The following is an 11892-nucleotide window of genomic DNA, read 5'->3' as shown; positions in this document are numbered from 1 at the left end:
TGCTGAAAGCACCTTAGTGCTGTTACAAAACTGCCATGTGCCAAATAATAGTTAACAGTTAATGAGCAAGGACATTGCAAACTAACCATAAAGAGGAACTTAGTCACAAAATCCCTTTAAAAAAAGCCTAAATACAAGAACCTTAAACCACATCTATATTTCAAATTAACTTTTTTCTGTAAAAAAGAATGAACAGTAATGGATTCAGTCACAGCTCACTACTACGTGTAGAGGACAAACCACCTCCCCATATCCACATGCAAAGTTCTTTACCTGGAACACCTGGCTCGCCTTTTTCTCCTTTTGCTCCCAGCTGTTTGGGATCAACTGTTCCGGGTGGACCTGGCAGACCTGCTTCACCTTTGATGCCTTTCTGCCCCACTGGTCCAGGAGGCCCTGGCGGACCAGGTAACCCACTATTACCTACAGGAGGTACAGACAACAAAAGGAAAAAAATATAATCCTTAAGGTAGGCTAATGTATTTGTAATGCTTTTTCTTACATAGGGATTCCATGACTTATCCATGAAGTTGGAATTCACTCAATGATCAGGCAGTTTATGGAAAGTGCTCCACAGCATCTTTAGCCCTGGAATAAAGCTGAGTGAGTGGAGTGCACAGGGGTTTTGTCAGCTCTGGGCAGCAGAGGAAACAGCTGTGCCTGTCTAAGCCTTCCAGAGCTCCCAGAGCCCCACTGCGCTGTGCCACCAGCACAGAGGGGTCACAACAGCTACAGCTACAGCAGCTTTGGATTCAGAGCCTCCTTGTTCTGGGGAGTTGAATCAGGTTTTTTGCTACCAAACTCTTTCAAAATTCACCTCCAGCAAGGGGGTTGGGAAAATGTAGAGAGAAGAGATTCTCTGTGATACCTATATAGCTAATTCTGGATGACTACATAACCCTAAGGTACTGATTTTCTTCTTTCTGCTGTTTTAAGCAGATTTCAAAACACACTTCAGAAGTATTGCCCTACTTCAATGCCATCAATCCAAAGGAAATGTTTCTAAAATAGCTAACAGTTCATGACATCATCTAAATAGAGTGATTGAATGCTATGGCTTAAAAATGCAAAGCAATTCTGAACATCAGCACTGTCAAAAGACGATAACTTGAGCAGGTCCCAGAAATGAAAACCTACATGTTAGTATTACAAAAGCTTTCAACACAGGACAGGGAAAACAGCATTCTGCATCCCTTTCAGGGGTGAATAAAGCAAACATTACCTTTCAAGCCAGGCAGGCCATTTCTTCCAGGAGTTCCCGGAGGCCCTGGAGGACCAGGAGCTCCCATGACACCCATCTCACCTTTGGCACCTAAAAGCATTGAGCTACATTGTCATTTTGAACAGAAACTCAAAACCTATCAGGTACCTTAAATTTGTTTCCCTGGATCTCCATGGTATTTAGTAACCAGCATATGCATATAAGCCTGTTTGAAGGAAATTAAAAGCACTCAGTTGTTGTATAGATTTAAATCAGATAAAATGACACTTGAAAATTGTGGCAATTTTTCCAGTTAGGTCCTGAGAAAATGTGCAGTGCTCTGTTACAGTAGAAGGCATGTTTAGTTAGGTCCTGAGAAAATGTGCAGTGCTCTGTTATAAACATGCCTTCTACTGTATCTCCAAGAGGTTTAGTTCCCCAGTTTGAAACACAAATCCTAGCTTGAACAAACTTGAATTTAGGGAAAGGCAAGAAGACAATTAAGTATACACTATTTCTAGAATCTTTTGTATTGCTCCCTCTATCCAAGAGACATTCTCAAAGTTCATTTTTAACATTGCTATTTCAAAGGGCAAAACAGACTAGCTTAACTGAATAGTCTAACACTTAGAATAAGGAAATTAATACTTAAAACTAAGTAGCATTTATCATTATTCTTTTTAAACAAATTTTATTCTAAATTATAGCAGTGACTAGAAAAAAAAAATCGCAAAATAAATTAGAGAAGTATCATAACAATGATGATCAAAGCCATGTATGAAAGCTATGAAAAAGAATAATGTATAAAAAATTTAAATCAAGTTATAGGGAAGAGTGAAAAGGTAACAAGAATTTTAAAGCAACATATTTTATGACAATGTTTTTTAAAAGTATGAGATGTAATGGTTACATATATCCAACTTTAAATAGGTAGGATAAACACCCAAGTGCTTTAAGCTGGCATGGGCAAGCATAACGAGCTACCACCCATAACTGCAGTTTGGTCTTTGTCCACAGGTAAAATAAATGAACTTACCTGGAAATCCAGGTATTCCATCCCTGCCAGGTGGCCCAGGTGAACCCTGAGGCCCTGGGAGTCCAGGGGGTCCTGGATATCCTGGAGCTCCTTGGTCACCTGGAGGACCAGGAACGTCGAAGCCTGGAGGACCTGGATCCCCTTTCTCCCCTGGAATGCCTTGCAACCCTAGACAATGTTTTAAGACACAACCTTTTAGCAAAAAGTCAGGCAAGGCTGAGATCTGTTTGTCTGGCTATAGTACTGTAGAAATAGTTTTAGTTGCAATCCATTCCTACCACGGATGAAAACCCTGCAATTCTTCTAAATCCTTTTTTTTTTTGAATGACTTCCAAGTGTCACAAGGCCATATTCTCTTGAAGAGAAACATGACTAAAATTTTACTATGATGTAACAAATGCAATTCAAATGAATCTCAAAAGGAAAACAAATCTCTTCAACAACCCTTCAAGTCTGATTATTAAAAGAAAAAGCCAAATTTATTAGACTAGTTTGTATTTTATAATTAGGTATTCAGATTCACATATTTCCATTAATTATTCCATTTTCCTACATTCTAAGATAACATTAGCTGAATATTTTTGAAGGATAGCAAAATTCTGCACTGCATTGTATTTTCCCTGAATGAAAAACAATAATTGTCAAAAGATGCTTAAGATTGTTCCATGCTAATGACACTGAGCTCGAGAGGCGCTGCTGAAGCAAGCAGGCAGCTCGTTTCCCTCCAGTGCATGGTGTCAGTGAAGATGCTCACTCTGGAGAAGTAGCTGACCAAAAAGCAGTATTCATAAATCTCAACTTAAGAAAAGGCTTTGGTAAAGAAACCACAGTACCTGGGGGACCTGAGGTTCAAAAGCCAACGAGTTAGAGCTCATCAGGAAGTTGAGACAGGTAGCAATAAGGAGTTGTAATAGTCGTTAAGTTAGGAAACAAAATAAAGCACATATAGGTTAGAACAAAGACAAAAATCTATCTAAAGTTACTGAAAACAGATCTAAATACAAAGAATTCAATGCTAATGCAGCTGAGAGAAACCAGACTGCAAGGAAACTTGGAGATTTTTTTCAAAGTGCAGCCACCACTGTATGCAGAAAAAACAAACATTGAGATATTTTCAAATATTGATGGTACATTTTAAAAATAAAATTATTTTTCCTTCTCTCCTTGTCTAGTATTTTCCACAAAAGTGGGGAACAAACTTTTTCTGATACGTTTCTTATAAAACTCATTTCTAGATACTGGCTTGGACCCCTTCTGAACACCAGAGTACACCCTACCAATCAGCTTCTTATTGATTGGCCCCACATTCTGTTAAATCCCTTCAAATAGCGATTTTCAAAAGCCGTTCCTTCCTTATTACACAAAAAACCTTTCCATATTTCCCCCCATTCTTTTAGTGCTATTATGTAAATGTACATTGTTACACCCACAGATAGTATATTGCGTGTTGCATGCCCTGGCATAGTCTGAGATAATTGACACCACCATGCCAAAACCTCATAAATAACTCCAAGGCAGCAGTATTCCAACTCTGTAATGGTCACCCCACTCACAGCTGCATGTGATGTCATCACATGTTCTTTGCACACTGGAAAGGCAGATTGAATTTTCTTGATGGAGTAAGCTGTAGACTTCCACTTATTTAATACTAAGCATGTTCCTCTCTGGCAGCAGCTTATCACTGCTTTAAACTGTGGTGTCATGTGCCTGAAATGGCTTTTTTTTGCAGAGAAAAAAAACCAGTACTAGATGATGGATAGGGGATACACATGTTCTGTGTTCAAGAGCTTTCTATCAGCAAGTAGAGAAAAAATGAGAACATAATATATAGGACAAACTCCATACCTAGAATGGTAAAGATATTTTTTCAAATAGAAATTAATTCTAATCTAATTTCTGGTCTTGAAAATGTAATCACATCATAATTAGAACAATATAGACAACACAGTAAATTCTAAAGTAATTTGTTACATATTCAAAAAAGGAAAAATGTTGAGCTTCTGCAAACTATTTGAATAAATGGTGGTGGAAGAGAAAGCAAATTTTGACAGGGACTTCCTTCCAAGAATTTTCCAAATTACCTGAAAAACAGAGTCCCAGAAACTGTATCCTAATGCTCTATAAGGAACAGAATCAAAACAGCCTAATAAAACACACAAGGGATGGGAGAAGGGAATGTAAGGCATTCTGCACAAAACAGAGACAGAGCAGTGCCAAGGGAAATAAGGATTTCTCAAGCAGCACCTTCCAGCATGCACCAGATTTCAGAGCCCCATGCTGTTAGTAGCCACACTGATTAATCAGTACAGAGATGAAGAGTGAAAATAGAGGCATTTCAAATCCATCCACTCCAGTAATCATTGTGCATTTGTCAACATTGGTATTTTGCAGAATAAATCGGTGGTCACGTGAAATCAAACTCTGGCCAGCACCAGAGGAGATGTTACAGGAAGACAAAAGAACATGCATTGGATGAAACATTCAAACCCACACTACTACAAACCTCCCTCACCCCAAAACCAGGCCTGTATTGCCCTTCTGTTTCAGTTTATCCTCCAGTGCAGCTCAGGACTCCACAGTCAGCACACCGAGCCAGGCACAGGACCCACTGCTACCCCAGGGAACCCCTGTGTGCCCTGTCCCAACCCCTTCTGTCCCTAGCTCCCAACACTGGGCACATTCCAGCCTTGCTGGTGCCCTGACCACATGTTCCTTGCCCCACTCAGGAAGAACAGATTTAAACATGACCCACACTATGCATGTGAGCACAACTCGAGCTCCATGGGTCTACTTACTCAAGTGCTTGCCTACCTTCAAGTTCAGCACTTTGCTGAATCTCAGCTCACAGTTCATAAAGACCTGAGTATGACCAACCAATCCATGACCCATGGTCTTAGAGCTGGCCATGATTTGTCAGCATGCATTGCAAACAATGCCAAGCCCAGTGCTGGCACACACATTCAAATAGTGTAGCTCACAAACATGCAACGCAAACATTCTACAGGCATGGCAGGAACTGGATGGGTTTGGAAGGGCTTTGGTACAAAGCATGCTCAAGACCACAGAAAGTGTTCTTACTGTGGTGACTGCCACATATTTGCAACATCAAGAGTTGGTGCACAGCAAGCCCATTCACTGAATGAAAGGGAAAAGGAATTTCCCTGAACAAACTTCATGAATAGAATGATGTGCATGCATGCACATGTACCCTTCTGTGCAGAGATGGAACAAGTTCATATCTTCATCAATCAGTCGTTTTAAACAAAGGCAACCAAACTCCCTTCAGAGACATATACCTAATTAACACAGTCTATCTGTCTAGTTGGACCTTCAGCATCTTGTGTACCTGCTTGTATATGCCAGAAATAACCTATGGGTACCATTCATGCAGGTTTTACCTGGGGGCCCAACAGGACCTGGAGGTCCTGGAGATCCAGGAGGTCCTTGACCACCAATGCCAGGGATGCCTGGTGGGCCTGGAAGTCCTGGTGGTCCACTTGGTCCAGGGTCACCTAAAAGAACACTCTTGTTTAGTTAAATACTGAACTCAGTTCAGAGACACTTGCTTTCAGAGCAGAGTGCCTGCACATTGTACTTGAAATCTCATTCTTGCATGCAAACAAACATTGATCTGACAGAAGAAAAAACCCACACTCCAGAGGCTATTTCTGAAAGCCAGGGATTTGTCCTCACTCATTGTGGACTGCATGAAGTTTATGTTTCTAGGCTACACGCACATATGTAGCTACACCCACATCAAATTCAAAAGATGCTCTCCTGCAAAGCAGGCATGCTGGGCAGGTCAGTACAGAGCATGGTCAAGAGCAAGGGTAAATGAATTGCTAACTCTGAGCATGTGGAAGCACAGTGCATCTAAATGACAATTATTCTATTGATAAAGTTTTACCCCCATATAAACATTATTTGCCTTTAGAACACAGACCTTCAGATACTGACCCACAGACTGGGATTTACTCCCTTGCCTGCCTTTTGAGAACACAATATTCCATTTACACAGGTGTGTCTGCTTTGGAAAAATTGATCCTGAAGTAATTGCTCTAAATTCAGCACTGCTTGTATTTAACTGCCATATGCCTCCCAGCACAGCTACATTTTTAAAAGTTCAGAAGGGAACAAAACAGGGGAGAGTTCTCAATACCTTTGGGCCCTGGAGTTCCATCAAAGCCTGCCCGGCCTGGGAGACCAGGGCTTCCTGGGAAGCCAGGATCACCTTTAGGTCCTTGAACTCCTTTTATGCCTGGGGGTCCTGGGGGCCCGGGTGGTCCTGGAACGCCAAATCCACGATCTCCCTATAACAAAAAACCAAAAAATTAAAAGGGGATTTTACTAAGTTTAGCCTCGCCTAAAAATGTTAAAAGTAACAAATTAAAAATGCCCACCATCTTAAAGTTCAATTTCTATTTTACTACACTCACTCAAAATGTCAAGGAGAATATTTTACTTCCCCACCATCAAAAGCTAAGAACAAGAGGTGAAATCCTGCTCACCATCTTCCCAGTGACACAGAAAAACCTCTAAGAAAGGGAAGTTTTATAGTAAACACAAGCACAGACCTTCTGTCCTGGGAAACCAGGTGGTCCAGGAGGTCCATCCAGACCAGGGCGACCTGGAGTTCCTGGAGCTCCAGGTGGGCCTGGAGTCCCTGGGAAACCTACACACAACATAAAGATTAGGGCAGCAGAAAAGACACCAGAAAGCATTAGAACAACTCCTCCAGACATGCCTAAGGCCCATGAAAAGTAGTTCTGTGCTAGCTTAAGCATACTTGAGGGGTACCCATTCAGCTGAGAGAACTTCTGAGCAGTCAATCTTTGCCACAAAGGGTCTCTGGGACTCTGAGAGGGAGCACTCCCCATGCCATGAGCTTTTACAAAAATCACAAGCAGTTCACATCAGAAACATTAACATCTTGAGGCTTGGAGATCTTTTATTGATTCAAGCTCATTTCCCGAAGTTTTACCCACTTTTGTGTCGCTGGTTTACTGAAGAATGTAAACTACTGAGAAGGAGCAGGACAGTGAATAGAGTAATAAGAGCTCCTCAGTTTTTTCTTCTGATATTTCTGAAACTGTTTTAAAGATGTATAGATTTAAGACAAACATTTTTTAAAGGATTCTAGAGACAGAAATCAACTCACTAGTAAAAAGTGAAGAGACACCACCCCTTATGTCTCCTCTTCCAGCCAGTACAACACAGTAACATGGCAGTAAACATACCCTTTGGGCCTGGTGGACCTGGAAGTCCAATGCCAGGAATACCTGGCTCTCCCTTTGCACCTGGGATGCCGGGTAAACCACGCTGACCTGGCTGACCAGGATCTCCTATAAAAAGGAGAACATCAAATAGTTACCAGAATCAGAATAAAAAGCTCTTGGAATTCCCTGGGTATCTAGCTGCTGCCTTACCTGGAAGACCTGGATCACCATTTCTTCCTGGAGGACCAGGGGGACCAGGAACTCCTGGTTCTGTAATAGTCTGGCCAGGGTCACCTTTTGGACCTAAAACCAAAAAGTAGAAATATGAATCACTCGGTAGGAGTTGCTTTTCTGTTTTTCTTTCAGCAGAAAAAGTTGCCAGTCCCATCCCCAGCTTACAGAGAACTCAGACACCAGCAACACTTTATTCAATAGGTTCTCCAGTCCCAAGCCCCACACAGCACTGAGAGGCTCAGAAGCCCTGTTCAATGTTCAGACAGTTTTTCTGAACTGTTATTTTTTAATAGCTTCATCCTAGGTACCCTCATGTGAATAGGATTTTCCATAGCTGACACCAGCACAACTTGATTAGGATCTGTGTAGTTGACAAGAAAGTAACAAAAGCTAACTTGTTCAAAGCAACCCCTTTTTTCCCAAACCTGTTGTAGCGGCAGTATGGGCAAGCACACAATGGTAGTTACAGTGCATTTCCACTGGAGTCAGTGAGGAAGGAAAAGCTTCCCTGGAGGTCAGAGCAGAAGGTGAGGCACATGCCTAAAGTGACATGGTACAAATGCTGCTCTCCCTGTCGTTCTGCGAGGATGCTCAGTAAGGGAGCTCACAAATACCAGATTCCTCTAGGAAAAGCTTAAAAGCAGCATTGTGTTCTGAGAACTACCTGGGAGCAAAAGGGGCAAAGCTTGATTTTGCAGCATTTGCTCAATAGCACACAAAGACCAACTCACCTGGAACACCAGGAGGCCCTGGACGGCCGGATACACCTTGGATGCCCTTTTCACCAGGTGAGCCTTGTGGACCAAAACCAGGAGGTCCAGGAAGCCCTTTTTCTCCAGGAAGACCTGGTATTCCTGGATCACCTGGAATACCCATTTCTCCTTTGAATGCAACACTGCCCTGAAAATAGAAAGAGCAGGATGGGAAAGATCATGTATTTACTATCAAAAAAATAAACTGTTTCATTGCTTCTGCTTTGAAAGTCTGGCAGTTTCCATCCTGCCAGCTCTCATTAGCTGCCTACATCTTGCTAACATGGTAGAGAGCAGACCCAAACCTGGCTACTTTAGTTCCTCCCAGTACATAGGTGAAATGTAGACAATAGCAGAAAGAACCCTCTGACACTGCCCAAGAGAAGCCTCAGCTTATTTCTAGAACACTGACAGACTCAGGAGGTACCTCAGTGTATCATCACTAGATTGGCATCTACTGAAGAGAAATCCTGCCTTATCACATACAGAGAAAGTGTATTTGCCAGTTCTCTTATCTGCACTATGTCAAATGCATGCAGGACTTCCCAAAACATCCATCCAGTCAAAGACAGCCTAAAATGGAACTCACAGGTTCCCCCTTAGGGCCAGGCAAACCTGGCAGTCCATCTCGTCCAGGAGTGCCATCTATGCCAGGGAGACCTGGAGGTCCTGGGAAGCCAGGGTCTCCTTTGTCACCTTTCATTCTTGGAGAAGTCAGGACATCCCCTGGGTCTCCTTTAGGACCAGGTCTGCCAGGAGCACCTGGGGTGCCTGGGAAGCCCTGAGGGGTAAAAAAAAAAAAAAAAAAAAAAAAAAAAAAGGAAAGAAAAAAGGTATTTTAGTTTTTCTTTCACTCCCTCTCTGAGTTTGGAACAATATAAGAATCATGCATTCAAGGTAGTTATGGACAAAAAATACATATTAGATGAAAAAACTAAAGCTATTGTTTACAGATCTACCAATCATGCAAGACAAATGAGATACTCTTTTCCCACCAGAACATAACACCACCACTTACTGGTGGCCCTACAAGGCCAGTTAATCCAGGAAGCCCCTTTTCACCTTTTGGTCCAGGAAAACCAGGAGAACCTGAGTAGTGCAGAAAAACATAAAAGAAGAAAAACATAAATCTGGAGAGGCTACAATATCGAGCATGCTGTTTCATTGATAACTCAGTTGTTTTGAAGCCATACAAAGTTTACTCTGGGTTTTTTTTTTTGAGAGCTTCATTTTATTTGAGCAGAAAAAAATTTGCAACTCTAAGTTGAACCAGTAGTGTCAAAAAACATCATGCTTTTAAAAAGCTCCTCCATTATTCCAGGAATAGCAGTAGTAGAAGTTAATTTTTCTCTCTTAGTTAAATCTACAGCAGACCCTAAAGCTTCAATATGCAGAATGCTTGCAAGGCTGTCTTTGAACAGAGAATTATTTTTCAAAGACTAGATTTTCAAAGAATGAGTGTTTGTTTTACACATGCCCAGCTTTTTTCTTTCCCACTGTGCAAAATACAACATGTACCAACTCTGCACTGGAGCTGACAACTGCACATTTGAACTTGTACACAATACACAGATATATTGTTACCATTGTACACAGTACCCCGACAGAAAAGTGACTTTATGGAATATATTAAGCAAACCAGTGAAGACTCCAGCCCTACCTGGACTACCCGGAGGTCCCGGTGGTCCTCTCTCCCCAGGAGGCCCAGTTACCCCAGTTCCTATGCAGTTGAAGCACGTGTCTCCTCGATCACCTAAAAAGATTTGCATTCAAAAGGCACACTTGAGCATCAGGTTTTAGAAAATATTAATAGAATTCAGCACAACAGCAACTGTTTTCTTGCTATTGATCTACAATACCAGGTCCAAAGTGACTACTTCAAGTAACTATTGCTTAAATATTAGAAGCGTCCCCCCTGCAAGTTAAACTGAAGCTTTTTGGTGGCTAGGAGTCAGACAACCAATATCAGATATGATTAGAATGTATTTATGACAGTGCAAAATAATTAAAACAAAAAAAAATGCTTTCAATAATAGAAAATAAAACCATGGACCTTTTTTTCCCTCAGCAAAGTGTCCTCTTTTAAAGTAGGTACTTGACACTTCTAACTACAACTCTAAACCACAGATATCAAAATCCCAAACTTAATTAAACTCCCAGAGTGCAGAAAAAAACCTGGGAATGTTTCATTGATTTGACAATAGCCTAAATGTATTTCTTTAAAAAAAAAGATTGGTTTCAAGAAGCTTAGGAATTTCCTTCACATACAGACTTATCTGACATTCATCAGTGTGATATTTGAGCACTTTATTTAGGTTAATGAATTAATCCTTACAATCTCCATGAGGAAAAACATTTCTCTTTGAAGTGAATGCAAAATTAAGTGAGATGCCTAAAGTCATTTATGATGTCCATGGTTGAGCTAGGAAAAGATTCTCACTTACCCATATCAGCATCCTCATTGCGAGGTTGTCTTTTTGGAAACAAGGATATATATTAAATATAACTTTCTTTTGCTTAGCAAACAAACAAACTCACTGCAGATTGACCAACTCAAATTAGGAGTCTTGTATTTATAATTTCAATGCTGCTTTCGATAAAAAATGTCAAATTTATTAATGAACTGTAAAACATTTTCACAGACTTGGCCAGTGCTGTTACAAAGCACCCAGTTTCTATCTGTCTGGGAAATACTCATAAACCTCAAGTTCCATTTTACTTTATTCAAGATCCATGCTAGGCATTGGTTGTATCCTCAATCACTCAGACTCCTGTGCTTTAATATTACATGAAGGAGTATCCTACACCCAAAGAAAACAGCTTTTTTACTCAGAGACATAAAATATCTGCACTCAACCCTACTGGGAAGGGGCACTGTTAATCCTTATTTAATGCAGGCTTTACATTTTTTAACAAGCTTCAAAAAAAAAGGAGAAAAATAGAAAATATAGCCATGACACTGTACCTTTTTGGCCTCGCTCCCCCGTAAAACCTTGTTGTCCTGGAATTCCTGGAGGACCTGGTGGCCCCTGCTCACATAACCCTTCCCCTAAGCAAAATCAGGAGAGGTTTAATGAGCTATTTGTGTTAGACTGACAGCAGCACCAAATACATGTATTCAGTGCAAAAATATATTTGTGTGGATATTCTAATACACTCGCATAATCACAGACCAAACGTTTTGGCAATTCAGACAGGACTGCTGGTGAAAACCCACACATGTAATTCAATCTCAAAAGGAAACAGTGATATTACACAACAATCATCAACTCTTCACAACCCCAACCATCTCCCACTGCTTCCCACAGCCTACACACTTCCATCTCCACATTACATTCTGATATTCAGCCTCATATCATAAAAACATGCCTATGAATCATCATCAGGGCAAGGGCACTTCAGATGCCAATGCCATCTAGACACTAAATTCCTCCCTGAACCATGTTAGCCCCT

At 41.1% G+C, this 11892-nt stretch overlaps 1 protein-coding gene across 1 annotated transcript in view; it reads right to left on the bottom strand.

Annotated features, from left to right (window-relative positions):
- Positions 1-11892, bottom strand: part of COL4A5 (collagen type IV alpha 5 chain) — a 55503-nt gene that overhangs the window by 22276 nt on the left and 21335 nt on the right. The window contains exons 20-32 of the mRNA XM_017743152.1: positions 11405-11488; positions 10100-10192; positions 9458-9528; positions 9029-9220; positions 8419-8587; positions 7664-7756; positions 7475-7579; positions 6812-6909; positions 6397-6547; positions 5636-5749; positions 2238-2405; positions 1223-1312; positions 274-423 (exon numbers count right to left, since the gene is read on the bottom strand). Coding sequence (XP_017598641.1) covers positions 274-423; positions 1223-1312; positions 2238-2405; positions 5636-5749; positions 6397-6547; positions 6812-6909; positions 7475-7579; positions 7664-7756; positions 8419-8587; positions 9029-9220; positions 9458-9528; positions 10100-10192; positions 11405-11488 — 1578 coding nt within the window. The remainder of the gene's footprint in view (positions 1-273; positions 424-1222; positions 1313-2237; positions 2406-5635; positions 5750-6396; positions 6548-6811; positions 6910-7474; positions 7580-7663; positions 7757-8418; positions 8588-9028; positions 9221-9457; positions 9529-10099; positions 10193-11404; positions 11489-11892) is intronic.

This window comes from Corvus brachyrhynchos, unplaced genomic scaffold (assembly GCF_000691975.1).
Source record: "Corvus brachyrhynchos isolate BGI_N302 unplaced genomic scaffold, ASM69197v1 scaffold398, whole genome shotgun sequence".
Taxonomy (NCBI): Eukaryota; Metazoa; Chordata; class Aves; order Passeriformes; family Corvidae; genus Corvus; species Corvus brachyrhynchos.
Note: the sequence above shows the minus strand (reverse complement) of the source record. Positions and strands in the feature narration are given on the sequence as shown.